Source organism: Meles meles, chromosome 9 (genome assembly GCF_922984935.1).
Source record: "Meles meles chromosome 9, mMelMel3.1 paternal haplotype, whole genome shotgun sequence".
Lineage (NCBI taxonomy): Eukaryota > Metazoa > Chordata > Mammalia > Carnivora > Mustelidae > Meles > Meles meles.
The window spans coordinates 29,061,459-29,086,281 of record NC_060074.1 but is presented as its reverse complement, the minus strand read 5'-3'; the positions used below and the strand labels follow the sequence as shown (position 1 = coordinate 29,086,281).

Below are 24,823 nucleotides of genomic sequence, written 5' to 3'. Positions count from 1 at the left end.
AATAACTTGTCAGGTTAAGGTCCCAAGTGACACAGCCTCTAAGTTGTGGAGTTGAGATCCAAACCTCCTCTGAATACAGAGCTTTTTCTCTTTTTCCATGAGCAAAGATGAGTTTAGAAATTCAGCTGTGCCTCATCTCTTCCAAATGAGGTAATCAGAGCTTTGCCTACTTTTTTTTTTTTTTAAAGTAGGCTCCATGCCCAGTATAGAGCCCAGTGTGGCACCTGAACTCGTGACTCGGAGATTGAGACCTGAGCTGGGATCAAGACGCTTAACTGATTGAGCCACCCAGGGGCTCCAAGCTTTTTTTACTCTTAAAAGATCTTTAAAAATTAAGATCTTGAAGCCTCCCTTCTAACACTATTCCAACAATAGTAAAGAATATCCGCAATTTTATCTGGCCTTTTCCAACAACGTGGATGGAACTAGAGGGTATTATGCTAAGTGAAGTAAGTCAGAGAAAGACAATTATCGTATGACCTCACTGATAGGTGGGATTTGGGAAACAAGGCAGAGGATCACAGGGGAAGAGAGGAAAAATTGAAACAAGACAAAACCAGAGAGGGAGACAAACCACAGGACACTCTATCTCAGGAAACAAAAACTAAGGGTGGCTGGAGGGGAGAGGGTAGATGGATGGGGTGGCTGGGTGATGGGCACTGGGGAGGGTATGTGCTATGGTGAGTGCTGTGAATCGTGTAAGGCTGATGAATCACAGTCCTATACCTCTGAAACAAACATTATAGGTTGATTTTAAAAAATTACCTGTATACACACACACACACATAAGAATATCCTCAATTTAAATTCAATTAACTCTTGCACAGAAGGGGCTAAACAATAATAGCTTAATGCAAGTCAAACAATTATTTTAATGACTCCCTTCCTTGGCTGCTCATCAGAAGCAGCTGTGGCAACTGTTTATTTTATTTTACTATTTTACTTGGGTATAAAATTGTGGTTGGGCTAAATAATGGCCCCCAGAGATATCCAGGTCCCAATAACCAAACTCTGTGAATGCTACCTTCTATAGCAAAAGGGACTCTGCAAAAGTGATTAAGGATCTTGGGGACAGGGGTTCCTGGCTGGCTCAATTGGAAGAGCACATGACTCTTGATCCCAGGGTTGTAAGTTTGAGTCCTATCTTCACTGTAGAGATTATTTAAAAAAAAAAAAAAAAAAGAAAAAGATCTCGGGGAGATGAATCATCTGGATTATCCAGAAGGGCCTTAAACAGAATTTCAAGTGTCCTTGTAAGAGGGAGGTGGAGGGAGATTTGATCACACAGGAGAAAGTGATATGACAGAGCACAGAGATCTGAACACTTAACACTGCTGGCTTTGAAGATGGAGGAGGAGGGCGTGAGCCAAAGAATGTAATTCTCGAACCTGGAAAAAGCTAAGAAAGGGATGCTCTCCTAGAGGCTCCAGAAGGAATACCGCCCTACCAGCACTCTGACTTTAGCTTGGTGAAACTGACTGATAATTTTTAAGTTGCAGAACTGTAAGAGAACAAATTTGTGTTATTTTAACCACCAAGCTTGGGCATCTGTTATGGGAATGAGAGGAAATACACACAGTAAAATGTGTACAGTGCACAAAGTGCACTATCTTTAGTGTATCTTTTTTTTCTCTTTAAAGATTTATTTATTTGACAGACAGAGATCACAAGTAGGCAGAGAGGCAGGCGGAGAGAGAGGAAGGGAAGCAGGCTCCATGCTGAGCAGGGAGGCCGATGTGGGGCCTGATCCCAGAATCCTGGGATCATGACCTAAGTTGAAGGAAGAGGCTTTAATCCACTGAGCCACCCAGGCGCCCCTCTTCAGTGTACCTTAATGCATTTTTACCTATGTACACATTTAGGAACCACAACCAGATTAAAATACAAAAGATTTCCAGCACTCCAGGAGGTTCCGTTGTGCCTCTTCTCAGTCAATACCCTTCCCTGAGAGGGTGCCAAGGTGACTCAGTTGGTTAAGTGTCCAAATTTGGCTCAGGTCATGATCTCAGGGTCTTGGGATGAAGCCCCACATCAGGCTCTGCTCTGAGTGGGGAGTCTGCTTTGCCCTCTCCCTCTGTCCCTTCCCCTGCTTGAGCATGTTCTCTCTCAAATAAATCTTAAACAAAACCAAAACAAAACAAAAAAAAAAAACACCACCATAAACCCTTCCCTGAGAAGTAAACACTATTCAGACTGATCCTCACTGAGTGGTTTTGCCCATTCTTGACTTTGACTTAAATGCAATCATACAGTATGAATTCATGCATGTGCTGGCGTCTCTTGCTCAATAGATGAGCATCAACTATCTCTATGAGCATCCCCGTGAGCATCAACTATCCTGCCTATATCAGTATTCTTCCTAATTACTGTGGAGTTTATTCTGTGGCTATACTACAATTTATCTTTTAGGAATAATGCTGTTATAAACATTCTTCTACATACTGTGATATACATAAGAACTCCTTTCTCTTGGCCATACACCCAAGAGTCGGACTGCTGGGTCACAGCATAGGATTATACTGATGGGGGATACTGCCAGATGGTCTCCCAAAATGGTTACATCATACTCTCACCCGGAGGAAGTTTTTAAAAAACACCAATGTCCAGGGGCGCCTGGGTGGCTCAGTGGGTTAAGCCTCTGCCTACGGCTCAGGACATGATCTCAGGGTCCTGGGATTGAGCCCCGCATCAGGTTCTCTGCTCAGCAGGGAGCCTGCTTCCCCTCTCTCTCTGCCTACTTGTGATCTCTATCAAATAAATAATCAAATCTTAAAAAAACAAAAACAAAAACAAAACACAGCAATGTCCAGACTTTACCACCATAGAGAATGACTCAGGAGGTAAGAGATGGGGCCTGGGCATGTCCAGTTTTAAAACCCTTCACTGGGGTGCCAGGGTGGTTTAGCCAGTTGAGTGTCGGACTCTTGATTTCAGCTCAGGTCATGATCTCAGGGCTGTGAGATCAAGTCCTGCGTTGAGCTCTGCACTGGGCATGGAGCCTGCTTAAGATCCTTTTTTATAAGATTTTATTATTTGAGAGAGAGAATGAGAGAGAGAGAGAGCGAGCGAGCATGAGAAGGGGGAGGGTCAGAGGGAGAAGCAGACTCTCTGCCAAGTAGGAAGCCTGATGCGGGACTTGATCCCGGAACTCCAGGATCATGACCTGAGCTGAAGGCAGTCACTTAACCAAATGAGCCACCCAGGTGCCCCCTGCTTAAGATTCTTTCCCCCTGCTCCCCACCACCCCCGTACCCACTCTCCCCTCAAAAAACAAAAACCACTTCACAGGTGATCATTCCACACATCCCTAATTGAGACCCTCTGCTTTGGGAGCACCTACTAGAGCAAGGTGTTAGACTAAACATTGTACATAAAAAGCAAATGTGGTAAGGTCTCTGCCTGCATGGAGCAAAGGAAGACAAGCCAGGAGGTATTCACCATACCAAGCAGGATATGCCATATAAGCTAATGGGAACCTATATGCACTCAGAATGGATTAACTCCAGTAATGCACAAAGAAGGTAAGTAGGGATCATTAGAATGGGGCTCCCGAAAAAAGGAGAGATGCCACAAAAGAAAGGGGTCTTTTTCTACCCCATCTATAAGAAGCCAACTTCAAAAACCTATTCACAGGCAACCACTAATATAAGATGACAGAGTACAGTTGTATCCATTCTGATCCTGCCCCAGAAACCCACTGAAATTAACAAAACCCCCTAAAACTAAGGAAGAAATGAGAGAAGCATACACATAGATCCAACCGTCACTTACCCTTTATGTATTTAAGCAGAAAAATGAATACAGAGGTATAGATATCTCCCTAACACATATACCCCAGACTGGTAGAGTGGGTAGAAAATATTCAGAGGTAAAACACTTGATTTAAAAGTATGCCAGTGAGAGCTCCTACCACCTTGCTTTCCATCCATTATTATTAAACAAATAGCGATCTTGGGTAGAATTGCTCCCAACTGAAGACTTTTGCAAAGACATACCCAGAGAAGAGGTAACAAGTAATAATTACCTACATTTTCAAAGAAATTGAAGAAAACATGGATTTTAAAAAATATCAAAAAACAATTCAAAAAGGATAAAAATTTTGAAGAAGAGCTGAAAAGACACGAGAATTGAGAGGGCAAACACTAAGGAAAATATCAATACAAAATTAAGCTGTAACACACACACATATAAACTACTTCCAGAAAGATACAAGAAAGTGGTAATGCTGGTTACCTTCAGGGAGAATTGAGAGGCTGAGGTAGGAGACTTACTTTTATTTGTACTACTTGAATTTTCTACTTTATATCTGTAACACGTTTAAGGTTTATTTTTTTAAGTAATATCCACACCTAACATGGGACTTGAACTCACAAACCTGAGATCAAGAGCCATGTGCTCTTCTGATTACCAGGTGCCCCTGTATTGCACGTTAAAACTACAAAATTTTAAAAATCATTACATCTGCTTACATCCAACTCAGCATTAAATATTAATTAATTCAATGTGGCTGCGCATACTATAGAAGCAGAGGTTGGGGCACCTGGGTGGCTCAGTGGGTTAAGCCGCTGCCTTCGGCTCAGGTCATGGTCTCAGGGTCCTGGGATCGAGCCCCGCATTGGACTCTCTGCTCGGCAGGGAGCCTGCTTCCCCCTCTCTCTCTGCCTGACTCTCTGCCTACTTGTGATCTCTGTCTGTCAAATAAATAAATAAAATCTTAAAAAAAAAAAAAAAAGCAGAGGTTGGATATTGCTAAAAACAGCAACATGGAAAAGTAGCCTTGAGAAAAAAAATATGACATAAAATAAAGTAGAATGCTATTAGAGGGGAAAAAAGATAGAAAAGATATATAATATAGCATGACTGAGGGGCGCCTGGGTGGCTCAGTTGGTTAAGTGTCTGCCCTTGGCTCAGGTCATGATCCCAGGGTCCTGGGAACAAGTCCTGCGTCGGGCTCCCTGCTCAGCAGGAAGCCTGCTTCCGCCCCCCCTCCCCCGGCCTACTTGTGATCTGTCAAACAAAATCTTTAAAAAATATATATTCACAGCATAACTGATGTTGCTGAAGTGAGAGGCCAAAACAAATGAAAAATACTATGAAAATTAGCAAGAGACACGAAGAGTATGCTCTTCTGGAAAAAAATTTGATGTAAGATTATCAAATGAACATAAAATAATAAAATAATAAAAGCTTACAGACATCCACGCAGAAAAGGCAAATTCACTAAGAAAAGGAAAAACTTAGGCTGCTCCAATATTTCACTGTATATTCAATATCAGAAGACAACAGAGCTATGGCAGCAGAGTTCTGACAGAGTAAATTATGTAAGAATTTTACACCCAGTCACGTTGTCATTCATGGTTAAAAAGCAAAGAAAGCAGAAGCTCAAATATATATACACTTGAGTGTGCATTAAAAAATGTCTGGAATAATGAGCACCTGGGTGGTTCAGTCCGTTAACTGTCTGCCTTCCGCTCAGGTCATGATCCTAGAGTCCTGCCATCAAGCCCTGTGTGAGGCTCTCTGCTCAGTGGCGAGCCTGCTTCTCCCTCTCCCCCGCTGCTCATGCTCTCTCACGTGCGTGTGCACTCTCTCTCTCAAATAAAGAAAATTTTTTAAAAAATGTCCAGAATAACACACCTTTGGAGAAGTGGGTTCAGAGAAAAGGGAGAAATTCAGTGTTTAACTTTATATTCCTCTTAAGGGTTGGGGTTTTTAAATGATCATTTTTAAACAATTTTTATCTAAAAGAAAATAAATACAGAGAAGTTTCAAAAAGCCCAAGGGACACAGAAAATGATCCTAGGACCATGAAGCAGTCCAAGAGCCAACACAATACAGAACCCAAGTTGAAAAGCACATACCGTTTTGGAAAGTTCACTTCCAGATTCCATAATGCGCAAACACAGAGGGATAATTTCTGTTGTCAATAAAAAGTTGATTACTTCCTGCTCATCTGTTTTCACTAGGGCCCCTAAAGAAAATATGGACAAACAAAATTGTTTCAGAATCAGGGTTTTTAATGAAAATGAATTTTGTAGGGTTCATCCAGCTAGTTGTGGAACTTAAATAACAGAGAACACAAACTGGGGTTCATGTCAGAGAATCCGATTCAAACTGATATTAAAAAAAAATAATAAAGAAAAAGAAAAGGAAGAGAAAGCACACGTTGACTGAAATGTATCAGTCAGCATTTCAAAGATCAGGTACCAAGTTTGGTCCATCACATAGTTAGCAGCAGGTCAGCCCTCTAAATCATTTTTCTATCACTCTTGGTAGACAACCACACAATAATATCACCATCTATTCTCCATTTATTTTAGGTAAGAGAGAAGAATTTTGTATCAGTAGAAAAGGCTATTCAGACATAAACAAACATTGCTTCTTGGTTATTTAACTGTCACTTTCTCCAAGAAGTGCAAACATGGAAGGGTATACCCAAATAACACACACACACACACACACACTCTAATCCTAGTTCCACAACTAGTTTGCCTAAATTTGTAAGAGTTACCATCTCTTTACAGACCTCTGTTTATCTATAAAATAAGAATTGGAACAAATGATTTTTAAAATTCATTCCAATTCTATTCTGTTGAGTTTTAACCTGACACCATTGAGCAGGCAACAAACACAGTTCAGTGTTAATCTTCTCCATTCTGTACATAAGGAAACAGAGCCCCATTAAACAAATGACTGGTTCCCAAGCTGCCCTATGTATCAACTAGCTTTTATACAAAAGGCCTAGGTTAATCAGATCTGTGATAACCAAAATCAATCACTTTAGAAGGGAAAGGAGTATCATTTAACTTAACAAGAACTGGCAATCTACAAATGCCACATCTTTAAACGCCACAGCAAATAGCATATACCATAATTTACTAATATGCCCTAAAGCAGATGTTCAATTACTATTTCATTTTAACTTTACATGTAGGTCTAAAATCCATTCTGAGTTAATTTTTTTTTTTTTAATTTTATTTATTTGACAGAGAGAAACAGCGAGAGAAGGAACACAAGCAGAGAGAATGGGAGAAGGAGAAGCAGGCTTCCCGCTGAGCAGGGAGCCCGATGTGAGGCTTGAACCCAGGACCCTGGGATCATGACCTGAGCTGAAGGCAGCCGCTTAACAACAGCCACCCAGGTGCCCCCATTCTAATTTTATATACAGTACAAGGTATAGATCATGGTTCCTTGTTTTATATATGGATATCTAATTGTTCCAGCACCATTTATTGAAAAGATTATCCTTTCTCCACTAAACTGTCTTTGCACCTCTGTCAAAAATCAATTAACCATATCTGTATGGGTCAACTTCTGGACTCCCCAGTTCTGCTCCGTTGATCTATAAGTCTAGCTTTTCCCCAATACTATGCTGTCTTGACAACTGGTTTTCCAGTAGGTCTTGAAATTAGGTAGTAGTATACATCTTGTAGCTTTGTCCTTCTTTTTAAAAACTGGTGTTCTAAGGGCGCCAGGGTGGCTCAGTTTGTTGAATGACCTCTTGGTTTTAGCTCAGGTCACGATCTCAGGGTCCTGGGATTGAGCCCCATGTTGGGCTCTGCATCCCCTCTTCCTCTGCCCCTCCCCGGGCTCACACATACTCTCTCTAAAATAAATAAATAAATCTTTAGAACAAAGCAAAAGAAACCCTGGATATTCTAGTTCATTTGCCTGTTCACATAAGTTCCAGAAACAGCCTGTCATGTCAGTTTCTATGAAAAAAAAGTTCTGGGATTTTGTTGGAATTGCCCTAAACCTATACAACCAGTTTGGGGACAACTGACATCTCAACAATACTGAATCACTGATATACCAATCAATGAACATGGTATATCTCTGCATTTATTTAGGTTTTCTTTGATTTCTTTCATCATTGCCTTGTAGTTTTTTAGCTATAGATCTTGCACATCTTTTGTAAGACTTACATCATGTTTTGGTGCTTTACAAATGGTAGGTTTTTAAATTGTCAATTTCTGACTGTTTTAACTAGCACATAAAAATGAATAGACAATCTAATTTTTTTCTAATTTGTATGCCTCTTATTTTTTTCTCTTGCCTTACTGCAACAGGTAGGATTTCCAGGATGATACTGAACGGGAGTGGTGAGAATAAATATCTTTGCCTTGTTCTCAGTTTTAGGGGGACAACGCTTGGTTTTTCACATTAATTGTGATCTTAACTGTAGGATTTATTTTTTATTATTTATTTTTTAAACTTATTTGGGTTGAGAAAGTTCCCTCTATTTCTACTTTGTTGGAGTTTTTATCATAAATGGATGCTGAATACTATCATAGGCTTTTTATTTTTTAAACTAAAGAAATGGTTATACAATGTTTCTTCTTTAGTCTGTTTATATGGCCAACTATATTGACTGATTTTTTTTTTTAAGATTTTATTTTTAAGTAATCTCTATATTCACTGTAGGTCTTGAATTCACAACCCTGAGATCAAGAGTTGCATACTTTAGCAACAGAGTCAACCACACACCCCTGTATTGACTGACTTTTGAAAGTTAAACCATCATGCGTTCCTGGGATAAACCCACTTCGTCAACTTCGTCATGATGATCCTTTTTACATATTGTTGGACTTGATTTGTTAACATTTTGTTGAGAATTTCTGTATCTATGTTTTTGAGGGATAGAGGCCCATAGTTTTCTTATAATGTCTTTCTCTGTTTCATTTCAGAGTAATTAATGCTGGCCTCATCAAGAGTTTAGAATTCTCTATGTTCTGGAAAAGTTTTGTGGAATTGGTATTATTTCCACTTTAAATTTTTGTTAGACTTCATCAGTGAAATCACTTGGGCCCGGAGTTTTCTAAGATGGAAGGTTTTTAACTACAAAAACAAATTAATGGATGTAAAACTATTCAGATTATCTATTTTAACTTGAGTATAGTCCGGCAGACTGAATCTTTCATAAAATTTGTCCATTTCACCTACGTCATCAAATTTATGGGCTAGAGTTATTAGCAGTACTTATTGTTATTCTTCTAATGTCTATATAGTCTGTTACAACATATACCCTTCCATTCCTGGAACCTATAATTTGTGTTGTTTTTTTTTCCTTCCAGTCTATCTGGTTAGAGGTTTATTAATTCCACTGACTTTTTTTCAGTAAAAAACTGGGAATGGGTGAATGGGTAAGGGTGGTCAAAAAGTATAAAGCTTCAGTTATAAAGAAGCCTTATAGATGTAATGTACAGTGACTACAGTAACAATATTGTTTTGCATATTTGAAAGTTGTTAAGATGATAAATCTTAAAGGTTCTCATCACAAGAAAAAAAAATTCATAACTATATGTGGTGCTGGATTTTTTAAAGATTTTAAGTAATATCTACGCCCAATGTGGGACGTGAACTCAGCCCTGAGATCAGGAGTTCCATGCTCCATCAACTGAGCCAGCCCATGTGTGGTGATGGATGTTAATATAGTCATCATTCTCCAATATATACAAATATCTTTTTATCCCCCTACAGTTAACTTTATTCTAACATCTCCTAATGCATCATCTGACTGTTGTGGTCAAAAAAACCAGCAGAAGTAGGACAATTTAAATTGGAATTAATGATAGAACTGTTTTCTTTTGGCTTGTTCATGTTTTAAATCCTACATGAGAAATTTTTATAGCTTAAAATTAGAAAATATATTGGGGAAAAATGTTTCTAAGAGTACTACTTTGGAGGGGATGTAAAAAACAGTAACATTCATGTGGAGTACATGAGATAGCAGCTACTCCTTAAATGTACAGTAAAATGTTTCTGAGAAATATATCTCAGAAATACTAAACTTTTCAACTGGTAAGAACAGACACTACACTTGATCTTAACCAAAAGGTCGAGAAGCGATAGAAGTATTAAACTTTTTTTTTTTTTTTTTAAAGATTTTATTTATTTATTTGACAGAGAGAGAGATCACAAGTAGGCAGAGAGGCAGGCAGAGAGAGAGGAGGAAGCAGGCTCCGCGCGGAGCAGAGAGCCCGACGTGGGGCTCGATCCCAGGACCCTGAGATCATGACCCGAGCCGAAGGCAGCGGCTCAATCCACTGAGCCACCCAGGCGCCCCAGTATACTTCCTGACCTATGGTTTATAATGATAGGGATATGAACACAGGTTGAACATAAACACGATAACCAAAGTTTATACAATCAATGTTCTTATTGTTTGGCCAGTATGTGAGCAAAAACTATGAGAAAAAGACACTGAAGGGAATTTAAAAAGAAACCCTTCTTGAATGTATTTATTTTTCACAAATCCAAAGACAGTTCTTTATTATCTGGGAGTCTGAGATCTGAAACAGCTAATATATTATTTTGTTGAGTAAAATGTACTTTAGACACATCTCCTAAAGTAAATATTTATGGAAACATTACCTTTGGCATGCAAAAATTCAAGTAGGTGAAATAGAGGATGAACAGCTGTAGTTATAGGACAAAACCTTTGAAGTTAGAAAGAAACAAAACAGAACAGAGCCCAATAGGGGCTCAGTCTCACAACCCTGAGATGATGACCTGAGCTGAAATCAAGAGTTGCACACTTAACAGACTGAGCCACCCAGGTATCCCCCTCCCAAAAAAAAAAAAAAAAACCAACTCGAATTCTTATTTCTGCAATAATACTCTTTGTTGACTTCAGCTTGTTCTTTATTCTCCCTATGATTCCGGTAATTATTTCTACACATATGCTGAATTTAATTCCAAATGCTGGGTCTTCATACCCTTATTAACAACACTCAGAATAGTACTTGATAAGAACCACTGTATTACTTATTTACTTATTACTTAATAAATATTTATTATTTATTACTATTTATTATTATGCCCTCATTAATGAAAATAGACTCAACCTCGAAGACAAAAATGAACAATTGGGGAACAAAAGCTATAAAAAACAAAACACCAAAGATTTCAGAGTTGCAAAACCACCCCAATAACTTACCAATAACTCCAAGGCTGGTTAGCCGAAGATACTCAAAGGGCCGCGTTTTGCTGACAGTGTGCAAAAAGGGGTACAAAAAAAGTGGGATGTGTGCTGCAAGAAATGCTGACCTGGAAGAAGAAAATAATCCCAATCAGAGCTCAGAGTTCATTTCAAAGGATTCTGAACATTCAATTTCCAGGCAGTTTATTTTGTTAGGGCCTGTAATGTCACCTAACCAAGGAATCTCTAGAAAAGAGTTGTTGGTCATTAGTTAGACCAGTGGTTCTTAGCTGGCGTGATTCTGCTCATCAGGGTACATGTGACAATGTCTGGAGATATTTTTGGTTGTCACAACCAATGGGGTGCTACTGGCGTCCAGTAAGCAGAGGCCAGGAATGATGCTAAACATCCAGTAGTGCACAGGAGAGCCCCCTTTCATCCCCCTCCTCCCACCACAAAATCTAGCTCAAAATGGCAATGTCACGGTTAAAAAAATCTACTCTAGGTTTATGGTTAAGAGAATACACAATTTTCCCTGTAATTAGTACAAAGTTCCTAAAAAACTGATAAAATATCCAACTGTGGATTTTAAAAAATAGGTCACAAAAATGCTATTAACTGCCCAGGAGAATCTCCTAGGTGCCTTCACTCACCTGATTTATAACTGAATAATAATATTCACAGGTAAAGTCAGACAAAACACTATAAACCAAGATGAAGAAACAAAGCAGCCATTATGAGATTTATCTGCTACGTTTCAATGCACTGTTCTTTTTTTGTTAGAGTAGTTCTGATATACTAAGTATTCTACAAACATTTTAAAGACTTACTTTTTTTAAAAGATTTTATTTATTTATCCGAGAGACAGATCACAAGAAGGCAGAGAGGCAGGCAGAGAGAGAGAGGAGGAAGCAGGCTCCCTGATCAGCAGAGAGTCCGATGCAGGGCTCGATCCCAGGACCCCAGGATCATGACCTGAGCCAAAGGCAGAGGCGCTAACCCACTGAGCCACCCAGGCGCCCCAAGATTTACTTTAGAGAAAGAGAACACACATGCGACGGGGGGAGGAACAGAAGGGGAGGGAGAGGGAAGGGAAAGAATCCTAAGCAGATTCCATGCTGAGTGTGGAACCCAACTTGGGGCTCAATCTCATGACCCTGAGATCAAGACCTGAGCTGAAACCAAGAATTAGAGGCCTAACAAACTGAGCCACAAAGGTGCCCCTCTAAAAACATTGTAATCTGAAGCTAGTATCTCAGGCAACTAATATAGAACCAATCTATTACTTTGTAGTATTTATAGATAACTAATCTTGTGGGAGAACAAACTCTTTAAATTTTTAACACTCAAAGTACTCTTGCATTTTCCTTAAGTGCTTAAGAATAATTTTCACAGTAACTTCTCTGAAATTCTGCGCTGTCAGTGCCAAACTAGCACTCAGATTTTATAATTGATAAAGAGACAAAGACTTTAATAAGATGACTGTTAAATCCCTTAGAACCATAAACCTCACAAAACAGGATTACTGAACAGGATTTCCCTTTTCTTATCAGATGCAGCAGGCCAACTGGCATGCCAATTCTGATCTGTTACCAGATTGCCTAGGATCCTGTGTTAAGAAAGATTACGATGCCAAACTAGGTTCAGTGGGAAAAAAACACTGGGGTCAAATATTTACTGAACTGGTAGTAAATGCCATGCACTGTGCCTTACATAGGGATGCTTACCACAGATTCAGGAGGAAGAAATATCTACATTGCCTGATCTTTCTTGAGATGTGAACATCACTCTTATTTTAATTTTTTTAATAGTAAACTCTACCCCCAATGTGGGGCTCGAACTCATGACCCTGAGATCAAGAATCATACACTCTACTGACTGAGCCGGCCACAGACCCCGTGAACACTCAATAGTTCATTGCTATGAATGGGTAAAAAGTAAATGAGACAATGGATTATTATTCAGCCTTAACAAGGAAGGAAATTCCAACATCTGCTACAATATGGATGTTACACTAAATGAGATAAGCCAAGCACAAAAAGATAAATACTGAACGATTCCATTTAACTAAGGTAGTAGAGTAGTCAAAATCAAAGAGACACAAAGTAGAATGATGGTTACAGGGGGCTATGGGAATGGGCAATTACGGTTTAATGGGTACTGTTTTAGTTTTACACTATGAAAAGAGTTATGGAGATGTATGGTGGGGATAGTTGCCCATTATAAATATATTAATACTACTGAACTCTATGCTTAAATATGGTTGAAATGATAAGTTTATGTCATATATATTTTACCATAATAAAAAAACTTAGAACTATCAAATAATACTATACTGTTACTACATGAAAACTTGGTGAATTACAGAAGAGAAATTCTTCAGGAAAAAAAAAAGCAGCTGAGAATCCTGAAGATCCACATCTACACACGTGCTTCCTACTCCTATTGCATGCCCTTCTGCTCATCAATCAGAAAAAGACCATTATTTGATACAAACCTCCATTGCCAGACTCATCCAAGCACTCACCTGGTTTCTGGGTGTGACGCCACACATTGTAGTAATGCCAGAGCATTGCAAACTCTATTAGACTGGTGTGCTGTCAAGGTGGGTGGGTTGATAGATGGATAAATATTTACAATTTCCTAAAAAATGGAAATCAGCACCAGATGAATAAAGAATAACTATTTCACAATTAATTTTGATGGTATTAAAGCAAAACCCTACAAACCCCAACCCTTAATTCCATATATCCTGTAGATGAATCATCAAAGTCCAAGCAAAAATAAATAATGCTCCTATCTTTTCATCACAAATACACTTGAGACTATGTGACATTTCTACATAGGTCTCTAGAACATTCCTCTGGAGGAAACTGTGGTCACCTGTATTTCCTCTTACATCCAGCATCTGTGGAGGCCTTTGCTTGAGGGGCTGTGGCTGTTATAATCCCTTCCTTTTGTCAACACCCTGTTTTAAGTTACCATGATAAGATAATTGGCCAGATAGTAAGTGTCAGTATATCAGCCACAGTGACTTAGAAAGCAGTCTGAGTTTGGTCAGGTAGCAACTACAAAAAGGGAGAGATAAGAACAGGAATATATGTAGGGGGATAGATACAAACAGCAGTGAATATGTATAATCCCTACCCAAAGGGGATGATTTGCTGTATACAATTCCTTTTACTTTAACTGTAAAACTGTTATTGAAAATGCTCCTATAAAAAAAGATTAGTTTTGGGGATTAAGAATATACCTACTGTGATAAGCAGTAAGTACAGAATTGTTCAACTGTTGAATCATTACGCTGAACACCTGAAACTAATAGAACATCATATGCTAACTATACTTTAGTTAAAAAAGAGATTAGTTTCAGGTGCCTGGGTGGCTCAGTTGGGTTAAGTGTCTGCCTTCGGCTCAGGTCATGATCCCAGAGTCCTGGTATTGAGTCCTACACTGGGTTCCCTACTCAGCGGGGAGTCTGCTTCTTCTTCTGACCCTCTGCCCTCTCATGCTTGCTCTCACTGTCTCTCAAATAAATAAATAAAATCTTTAAAAAATAAAAATAAAAAATAAAATTTAAAAAGATTAGTTCCTTGCTACATGAAGTAGGTACTGAATGCAAATTTACTTAAAAGATTTGAAAAATTGGGGCGCCTGGGTGGCTCAGTGGATTAAGCCGCTGCCTTCGGCTCAGGTCATGATCTCAGGGTCCTGGGATCGAGCCCCGCATCGGGCTCTCTGCTCCGCAGGGAGCCTGCTTCCTCCTCTCTCTCTCTGCCTGCCTCTCTGCCTGCTTGTGATCTCTCTCTGTCAAATAAATAAATAAAATCTTAAAAAAAAAAAAAAAAGATTTGAAAAATTAATTATTGGGAATTTCAGACAATACTTTAAAGGATGATTATGCCATTATCTTGATATTTTAGGATTATATTGTATCAACTTATTCCTCACCAATGACCGTTACAGTCAGAACCACATTTCAGGGATTTATTCTTTAATGTACAAGCATACCTACCTCTAATCCTATAGCTGTTATATCTTTATCTTAACATTTGTTCACCAGAATATACTCTGCAGTTCTTATACTCTGCCTTCCACCTTTTCTCCTATGTCACCTAGAAATGTCTTGTAGTAGTCCTAAAAAGCTGTGTTTCTCAAAGTGTGGTTCTCAGACTGCCTGCCTCAAACTCATGACTATTTATTTGAGAATGAGAGCACACAAGAGAGCATGTGAGCACATGGGGTGGGGGGGTGGAGGGAACAGAGAGGGAGGGAGAGGGGAAGAATCCAAGCTGACTCTGGAGGAAGACCTTAATGCAGAGCTCAATCTCAAGACCCAATCTCAAGACACTGAGATCACGATCTGAGCGAAAACCAAGAGAATGACTTAAGAATGGGGGCAGCTGCTTGTTAAAAATACAGATTTTTAATCTCAGATTAAATAAATCTTTTGGGTGAGATCTATTAACCTGCATCGCAACAAGCACCTTACATCTTTCTAAAACAGATTCTTAAAATGCTAACATTTAAAGAATCATTCTACTCAAGACTTCAAAATCATTTGAGCCAAGGCAGAGAGACAGTGTGAACAGGACTGACCTGCAACTCCCGGATATATACCCACCTGTAAAAGTGCTGCAATAGTACCAAAAGAATGCCACAGCATGGGTGCAAGATCAGGAACAGATTCTCGCTTCTTACTCAGCTCCAGCAAAGCGTTTTCCCTCGTCTCAGGACTGGACAGCTCATTGATCCACTGATAGATTTTTTCTCTATCTACCTGAGCCAGTGCAGTAGGCACAGGCTTTAAGTGAAAACAAGAAGTGAACATGTGAATTTCATTAGAATCAAACCAAGTCTTACTCTGCTTTAGAAGGAATATATTTTTTTCTAAATACCAGGAGAGCTTTTCTAAATATATATGCTTAAGCCAATCTATCAAAATCTAAAATGCAGGGTGCCTATGGCTCAGTTGGTTAAGCAACTGCCTTCAGCTAAGGTCAGGACCCCGGAGTCCTGGGATCGAGTCCTAAATCGGCTCCCTTTGCTCTTCGGGGAGCCTGCTCCTCCCTCTCCTGCTGCCTGCCACTCACCCTGCTTATGCTCTTGCTCTCTCTGTCAAATAAATAAATAAAATCTTTAAAAAATAAAATCTAAAATGCATACACCCTTTAGTAATTCCATGTTTGGAATTTACCCAAGTATACTTGGGCTGTAATGAAGATACACCAGGATGTTTACTGTTGCATTGTTTTTTTTTTTTTAAAGATTTTATTTACTTATTTATTTCTCAGAGAAAGAGAGACAGACAGACAGAGCACAAGCAGGCAGAGTCAGAGAGAGAAGCAGGCTCCCTGCTGAGCAAGGAGCCTGATGTGGGACTCCATCCACGGACCCTGGGATCATGACCTAAGCCGAACGCAAAGGCTTAACCGACTGAGCCACCCAGGCGTCCCCGCTGCATTGTTTTAAAAGCAAAAACTTGAAATAGTAAATTTCTATCAAAGGAACTTTTAAATATGTGTGAGTACATCTATATTTGTAATACTATGTAGCCCTCTTTAAAAAATAGCTCTATATGTGCTGATACAAAATTAAAAAAACCACAAAAGGTACAGAACCTTATATATAATCCATTAATATACACAATTGTATTCTTATATATTCATATACAATGTTTCTAGAATGACACATAACAGTAACAACAACAAAAAACTGTAATTACTGCTGAGGTAGGAACCTATATGAGAGATTTACTTTTTTTTTTTTAAGATTTATTTATTTGAGAGCGAGAGTGCACAAGAGAGCATGTGAGCACATGGGGTGGGGGGATGGAGGGAACAGAGAGGGAGGGAGAGGGGAAGAATCCAAGCTGACTCTGGAGAAAGACCTTAATGCAGAGCTCAATCTCAAGACCCAATCGCAAGACACTGAGGTCATGACCCGAGCCAAAACCAAGAGTTGGAGGCTCAACCAACTGAACCATCCAGGTGCCCTAATTTACTTTTTGTTGTATATAATAAAATCTACTGCATAGCTTAAACTTTTTTAAAGCATATACCTACAATAGTTCCTAAAAGAAAACTATTTATACCCTCTCCATGTATTGCTGGTCCTTCCGCAGTAATTCCAGCATCCTCCTCCATGGAGCAGAAAAGCTATGTAATCTGGAAATGCTCCCCTTCGAACGATTCTTATACATGCTCTAACTCAGCCCCTTTGAGAATCACTCATTACTTACTCATGGAGGGGTCACAGAGAGAACATTCTTTCATTATTGTACTAAAGCATCACACCATTCCAAAAAAACTGAGCATTTCTATAATTCTCCATACTTGTCAAACAGCCTTGTGACCTTGGTTAAGTTCCTTAATTACTCTTCTGGAAAATGAGATAATAGACTAGAAAAACGATTACCGTTGCTATTTCTAGTTCTAATGTCCTAACAAATTCATGATTTCTAGCTTTATGCCCAATATTTTCTCACTTGATTCCCCCAACCAAGGGGAATAGATGGGTAGACAGGGCGAATTGGTAGAAAAAAGGCAACTACACTTGTAGATGAGATAGCTAACACTCAGAGGAATTAACCTGCTCAATTCACCAAGTAATCAGTTGCATATTCCAGTGCCTTCTTGAACTGCATCACACAGCTTCCCATGGTATTTACATGTTCCCACTACACCTTAGTGTGCCAGAATGACGACCTTACCATAGTCCACACGGAAAGATGAGGAACTGAGAGGACAACTGTCTTTGTTGAAGAACAAAAGTTAAGACTATGAGGTATACTCGCAATCACTCTACCCAAGCTGAACAGCAGCCTTCTCTAAATAGAAGCTTGGTGATAAGCTTTTAGCTTAATGTTTATCATTTCACTTGCTTGACAGAATGAACCACAAGGCGTTTTGCTAAATGGACTGAAATACCATGCAGCTCAAGTCTTCCTTAAGTGCCTTAGAGTAATCTGTCAGAAGGTGCTTTGTAGCTTCCTCCAGTGATGCTCAAGGAAACATAGGTTCCCACAGCAAAAATATGAACAGGGCAGTCCTTCCCATCCCCCAACAGCAAAAGCAGGACTTGACCCACCACGTGCACTTTCCAGGATGCTCCACATAGGCCCTCAACTTAAAATTATTTTTGGAAATGTAATTCCCACCAGAAGACATGGTATGTTTATTTAGAGTATTATATCACCTTAAAAGCTCAGTGGAAACAAGGGCTAAAATTTTAGCTTTGGGTTTCCTGCCCAGTCCCTTGGACGACCCACAATCCAGTAACTAAAGGGGTTTCAGACACACTCCTCCAGCAATACAGCATCTGTCCTGATTAGTCATTACTCATTCAACTCTCCGAAAGTCCTGTCGCCCGGACACCACCAGCAGTAAGCTCTATTCCCCCCACTAGAGCCAGCCTGGGACTCATATCTGGAATTCCTATCCTCATGCTGCCCTGGGGAGCCCCAGGTGAACAGCAGGATGGACCTGTAGCCCCCACTCCAGCATATCATCGCTTCTGGACACCAGACCCCACCCCTACACACTCCATTCCCAAAGCCCGCCTGACTCCAGCAAAGGGATGGTGCCCCTGGAGTGATGCGAACACCCTAGAGGGCCAACGCCTGGTGACAACTTGGGTACCTAAGGTCATGGCCACCTGCTGCCAGCAACACTCCAACTTTTTTTTTTTTTTTTTTTTTTTAATACTCAAACATTTGAGGCTACTTACAGGAACTGCAGCCTCCATGGGGCTTTGGTTCTGAGCTAGGGGCTCTGTAGCCATTCTAGCAATGGGAAGGCAGTGAGGGCAGTTTGGTGCCAGGAAATACCTGGGATAAGAACCCTCCTTTACACTATCCCTGGTGAATTTTGCTCCCAACTTAATAGCAGGACTTAGTTTAAACCCACCGAATACCAATTTGTTATGGGATAAATACAATTTTTTCTGAAAATAAAAATGGGAGCTACCATGCAGTGTTTACTCTGTCAGGCACCGTCCCAAATAAGTACTTGTCACCACCCTCACTTTATAGAGGAACAGAGAACTTATTTAACACTTAAGTGCCAAAGTCAAAATTTGAACCCAGGCAGCCTGGCAACAGAGTCTGTTCTCTTAACTGCTTTGCTAAGATTGCTTCTCACCTGCCTGAAAGATTAGGTCTGATCTAAAGATGACTTTCAAAAAACAAACAAACATTTCCTGTGACCTAGACAAGAGACAGGGAATATGTAAACATCTCAGACAAAAATTTAAATGTCACTGCTATGAGTTCAGCAGAATCTGAAAAACAATCAGCACCATGAATGATACCATTGAGGTGAAGAGAAATTCTCAACTTAATTGAGATTACAAGATAGTTGATAATCATCATTTTAATAAGAAAATCAGTGAGACCATTTGACATAATTCCCTATGTCAAATCATGGTTCACATGGGAATAATCTAGCTAGTGATAGCCACTAACGCACACTAACACACGCACACCTCCCCTACATACATCAACAGGTAATTTTATAACACATGCAGAAGTTTAGTTATTTTGGAAAATAAAAAGGAAAATATATTTACATTTTCAGTTACATATTGATAAGTACAGATGACTCTTGAACATGGGTTTGAACTGCACATGTCCACTCATACGCAGATTTCTTTGATACAGTACAGTACTCTATATTTTTTCTTCCTTACGATTTGCCTTAACATTTTCTACTTTAATAAGAATATAGTATATAATATTTATAACCTACAAAATAGGTGTTAATCAACTGTTATCAATAAAGTTAGTAGTCCAGATTAGGAGGTAAGTTTTGGGGCAGTCAAAAGTTGCCATGTTCAGGGTGTCTTGAGCCACTGCCTTCGGCTTGGGTCATGTTCTCAGAGTCCTGGGATTGAGTCCTGCATCAGGCTCTCTGCTCAGCGGGGAGCCTGCTTCACCCTCTCTCTCTGCCTGCCTCCCTGCCTACTTGTGATCTCTCTCTGTGAAATAAATAAATAAAATCTTAAAAAAAGTTGCATGTTCAGATTTTTGACTGTGTGTAGGGATTGGGGTCAGCACCCCAACCCCCACCTTTTTCAAGGGTCACCTGTATTAATAATAACAACTGATGAAATACTTTGGACATTATCCTTAAATAAAATTCCAAAGCATAACTCCAGCATCTCACTAGGTCTTCATGGTAATAAAACCCCCAAATGTATCTTACTCTTCTTCCAAATCCCAAGGATCATTTAGGCACACCTTTCACAAAAATATGAGAATCTAGAAATCGAGGTCTTCCTAAAAGGGTGTGAGAAGTGAAAGAGGGAGTGGGGTGAATGAAAGACAAAACCTAACTATACTGTACACTTTACTTACACAGGTATGTATTTTTGAGAGAAAGAGAAAGCACGTGTACGCAAGCAGGGCAGAGGGAGATGTGTTTATTTTTAAAGATTTATTTATTAGAGAGAGAGACAGAGAGCACACGCACGTGTGTGTGCATGAGCGGGGGGAAAAGGGAAAACCAGGCTCCCCGATGAGCCAGGAGCCCCACAAAGGGCTTGATCTCAGGACCCTGGGTTCACGACCTGAGCCAAAGACAGATACTTAACCGACTGAGCACTGAGGCACCCTGAGGGTGACAATTCATATACCCAATGTGGAGCCCAAAGCAGGGCTTGATTGATCTCACAACCCTAACATGACCTGAGCCAAAACCAAGAGTCAGACACTTAACTGACTGAGCCACCCAGGCACCCCGGTATACACTTTTAAAACATGGTTTCATCTAATGGTCAGAACAACATGGTTCTTATCCTCATTTTATAACTGCTGAAACTATGAGTAAACCATGGCGGGTTTCCTCCTCCTCCCATTCTCTATTTAAAGATCACCTCTAAAGATTCCTAAGCCAATTGCTAAAATTCTTTTAACTTATGATTTACTAATACGTTTCTGAAACTGTGGCTGATATAGAACTCCAGCTAGTAGCACAAACTGCTCAGTGGCTGATAAGCAATTCATCTATGAATTCTCTATTGGAGACTATTTAACTTAAACATATTAAAAACAACAGGATAATACCATAAGAACAGAGGTTAACACTTCTTGAATCAGACAAGTGCAAATGGTTTTGTTTCTTTTTTAAAGATTTTATTTATTTGACAGACAGAGATTACAAGCAGGCAGAGAGAGAGAGGAAAAAGCAGGCTCCCCACGGAGCAGAGAGCCCGATGCGGGGCTCGATCCCAGGACTCTGGGATCATGACCTGAGCTGAAGGCAGAGGCTTTAACCTGCTGAGCCACCCAGGCAGCACTAAAGATTTTGTTTATTTATTTATTTGGCAGAGATCACAAGTAGGCAGAAGCAGATGTGGGGCTCAATCCTAGGACCCTGGGATCATGACCTGAGCGGAAGGCAGAGGCTTAACCCACTGAGCCACCAGGTGCCCCATTGTAAATGGTTTTGCACATAATTTCTTTTCCACAAAATCTACACACAATTTCTTTTTTTTTCAAATTTTTTTAAGATTTTATTTATTTATTTGAAAGACAGAGATAGGCAGAGAGGCAGGCAGAGACAGAGAGGGGGGAAGCAGGCTCCCTGCTGAGCAGAGAGCCCGATGCGGGGCTCGATCCCAGGACGCTGGGATCATGACCTGAGCCGAAGGCAGAGGCTTTAACCCACTGAGCCACCCAGGCGCCCCAAAATCTACACGTAATTTCAAAGAATTCACAGACCCTATGAAACCTGTAAACGAACCAGAATTAAAAACCCGTTTATAGGGGTGCCTGGGTGGCTCAGTGGGTTAAGCCGCTGCCTTCGGCTCAGGTCATGATCTCAGGGTCCTGGGATCGAGTCCCGTATCGGGTTCTGTGCTCGGCAGGGAGCCTGCTTCCCTCTCTCTCTCTCTCTCTCTCTCTGCCTGCCTCTCTCTCTACTTGTGATTTCTCTCTATCAAATAAATAAATAAAATCTTTAAAAAAAAAACCAAAAAACAAACAAAAAAAAACCGTTTATTAAGTTAAAGAACAAAAGACCTGGTTTACATGTAACTACACAAGTACAGTTAGTGGAACACACCCTGGACTGGAGCCAGAAATGGTTTCAAAACACAGTTTTTCCATTTCTGTAACTGTGTGACCTAGGATAAGTCATTTACTAACCCAAGCCTCAATTTTATCACTGGTAAAATAAGGGAACTATGATTATTAAAGTCCCAGCAGCTCTAAAATCTTGGAAATTATTTTATTTAGCTCTTAGTTGTAACTGAGAGACTAATCTAAGAGATCTTTTTAAAAAGTTAATTTTAGGGGCACCTGGGTGGCTCAGTTGGTTAAGCAACTGTCTTTGGCTCAGGTCGTGATCCCAGGGTCCTGGGATTGAGCCCCATAGTGGGCTCCCTGCTCAGCGGGGAGTCTACTTCTTCCTCTCTCTCTGCCCCTTTCTCCGCCTCTCAAATAAATAAAATCTTTTTCAAAAAGTTAATTTTATCAAGGTTAATTTGCATAAAGTTTTAAGCATACCTATTTTATGTGTATATTTCGATTTTGAGAAATCTACACACTTGACTAGCCACCACCACAACCAAGAGATAGACCTCTTCCACCATTCTTAAAAGTTCTCTAGCACTTCTTTCAGTAAATCCCACACCCAGTCCTAGGCAACTATGGATAGGCATTCTGCCACTATAGATTGTTTGTCTTTTCTAGAAATTATTTGTAGGTGGTGACATATATTAAACATAGCATGCTAATGTCAATGTACCAATCACTGTGGATTATTACCTCCCCTTATTCTCAAAATTTCAAGAGCAAACAGATTCAGGGAGGTTTAGCAGACTGAAATTCACACCGTGAGTATATGGCAGAATTAGATTCGAACTGTTGTCTACGTCTTTCTACAATAAGTGAGCCCTACATGGTCTGTAGGACTGCAATCACAATGATCCAAGTTGAAGAAATTAAGAACTTAATACAGAACTCTAAGTTTAATATTCTAATATAGCTCATTAATGGTTGGACTTGGATAAATAGCAGGTTCAATTACACACGCAGAAACCAGAAAGTCATTTGTGAGAAGTATGATTTGGACTATTAGTTATCATCCTCAATGCTTAGTTCCAAGATTAGAAATCATATCTAACTATATATTTTTAGCTATATCCTCCTTAAAGTTAGTGGTCCTTTCCTTGTAACAGATATGTTTAAAATATATATATTATCAAAATTTAGGAGGGACTCACTCTCCTCTTTTCTGTTTAATGGTTTGGATCTGAAAAATGTATTTCAAGTAACTTTTTTGTTTCAACAAAGCTTAACACAGGCAAGACATTTGCCAAAGTCAGTCATTAAGGGTTGACTCTAAGTGTCACAAACACAGGGTACTGACAGTTGGTCTTCTATCTCTGAAAGATCTGGACTCCAAATGAAAAGAAGCAACATATTTAGAACTTCAAAAAAAAAAAAAAAAAAAAGACTCACATTATCCATAAATGGGAACAAAATATGACATACCCCCCCATCAAGTAAATTTAAAAAATGATGTTGATGGCTTTTTTTAAACAGAAAATAACCAAATCTCTCAATACAACTTTATATTCAAGGGCCAAAATACCTGTTGGTTTTCCTACCAATAAATATGTGACAGTGAACAAAGAAGGAATGGCAGGGGCACCTGGGTGGCTCAGTGGGTTGAGGCCTCTGCCTTCAGCTCAGGTCATGATCTCAGGGTCTTGGGATCAAGCCCCACTTCGGGCTCTCTGCTCAGCAGGGAGCCTGCTCCCCCCCCCCACGTGTGATCTCTGTGAAATAAACAAAATCTTAAAAAAAAAAAAAAAAGAAGGAATGGCATAAGACTGAATGAGAAATTATTTTCCTAAGTCTGGAAATGACTCAACATGTGGCTTTGGTGTCTACATAATGATGATAATCCAAGAAAACACACTTTCTAAATAATGCCAAAAGGAAATATTACATTAGCTTCATTATCCTCATATCTTTGTAAAGGCCAGAATATTCTTCAAAATATCTTTTTAAAAATGGAAATGTTGGGGTGCCTGGATGGCTCAGTTGGTCAAGCAACTCCGGCTCCGGTCATGATCCTGGAGTCCCGGGATCAAGTCCCACATCAGGCTCCCCGGCTCAGGAGGAAGTCTGCTTCTCCCACTGACTTCTCTCCTCTCATGCTCTCTCTCATTCACTCTCAAATAAATAAATTTAAAAAAATTTACAGAAATGGAAATAAACCACCAAAAAGGTTAGACAATTTGCTTGAAGCTTCAACAGAAGACATGGGAGGAGACAGTGTTTAAATCAGATCCCTCATGAGGCACCTGGGTGGCTCTGTTAGTTCAGTGTCTGCCTTCGGCTCAGGTCATGATCTTGGGGTCCTGGGATTGAGCCCCACCTCAGGTCCCCTGCTCGGTGGGGAGTCTGCTTCTCGCCCCCCTCTTCCCTTCTGCACTTCGCCCTGCTTGTTTTCTCTCACATAAATAAAATCCTTTTAAAAAAAAAAAAAATCAGATCCCTCAGAGTGCACAATGTTCTTTTTACTTGCCAAAGAGGAGAGCATCTGGGAGTCTGGCACAGCTCCCACAAAAAGATGTACTGATGATGCTACTGGTTAGGTGGAAAATGAGGGGAAAACATGTATATAAGGATGTTAAAACTGCCAGTGCAAATTAGCGGGGAAATTATTTGACAGAGAGAGCGAGCGAGCGAGTGAGAGTAAGTGCAAGCACACATGAACAAGCAGGAGTGGCAGGAAGAGGGAGAAGAAAAGGCAGGCTCCCCAAGGAGCAGGGAGGCGCACGCGGAACTCGATCCCAGGACACTGGGATCACGACCTGAGCCAAAGGCAGATGCTTAACCGACTGAGCCACCCAGGGTCTCCTAGTGGAGAAATTTTTTAAAAAATGCAT

General features: G+C 40.0%; 1 protein-coding gene and 1 pseudogene across 2 annotated transcripts in view; both read right to left on the bottom strand.

The window, feature by feature from the left end:
• Positions 1-24,823, bottom strand: part of CNOT9 (CCR4-NOT transcription complex subunit 9) — a 33,703-nt gene that overhangs the window by 5,081 nt on the left and 3,799 nt on the right. For both annotated transcript variants that reach the window (XM_046019708.1, XM_046019709.1), the window contains exons 2-5: positions 15,546-15,725; positions 13,449-13,564; positions 10,940-11,049; positions 5,862-5,971 (exon numbers count right to left, since the gene is read on the bottom strand). In XM_046019708.1, the coding sequence (XP_045875664.1) occupies positions 5,862-5,971; positions 10,940-11,049; positions 13,449-13,564; positions 15,546-15,725 (516 nt within the window). The remainder of the gene's footprint in view (positions 1-5,861; positions 5,972-10,939; positions 11,050-13,448; positions 13,565-15,545; positions 15,726-24,823) is intronic.
• LOC123951307 lies at positions 9,722-9,850 on the bottom strand (annotated as a pseudogene).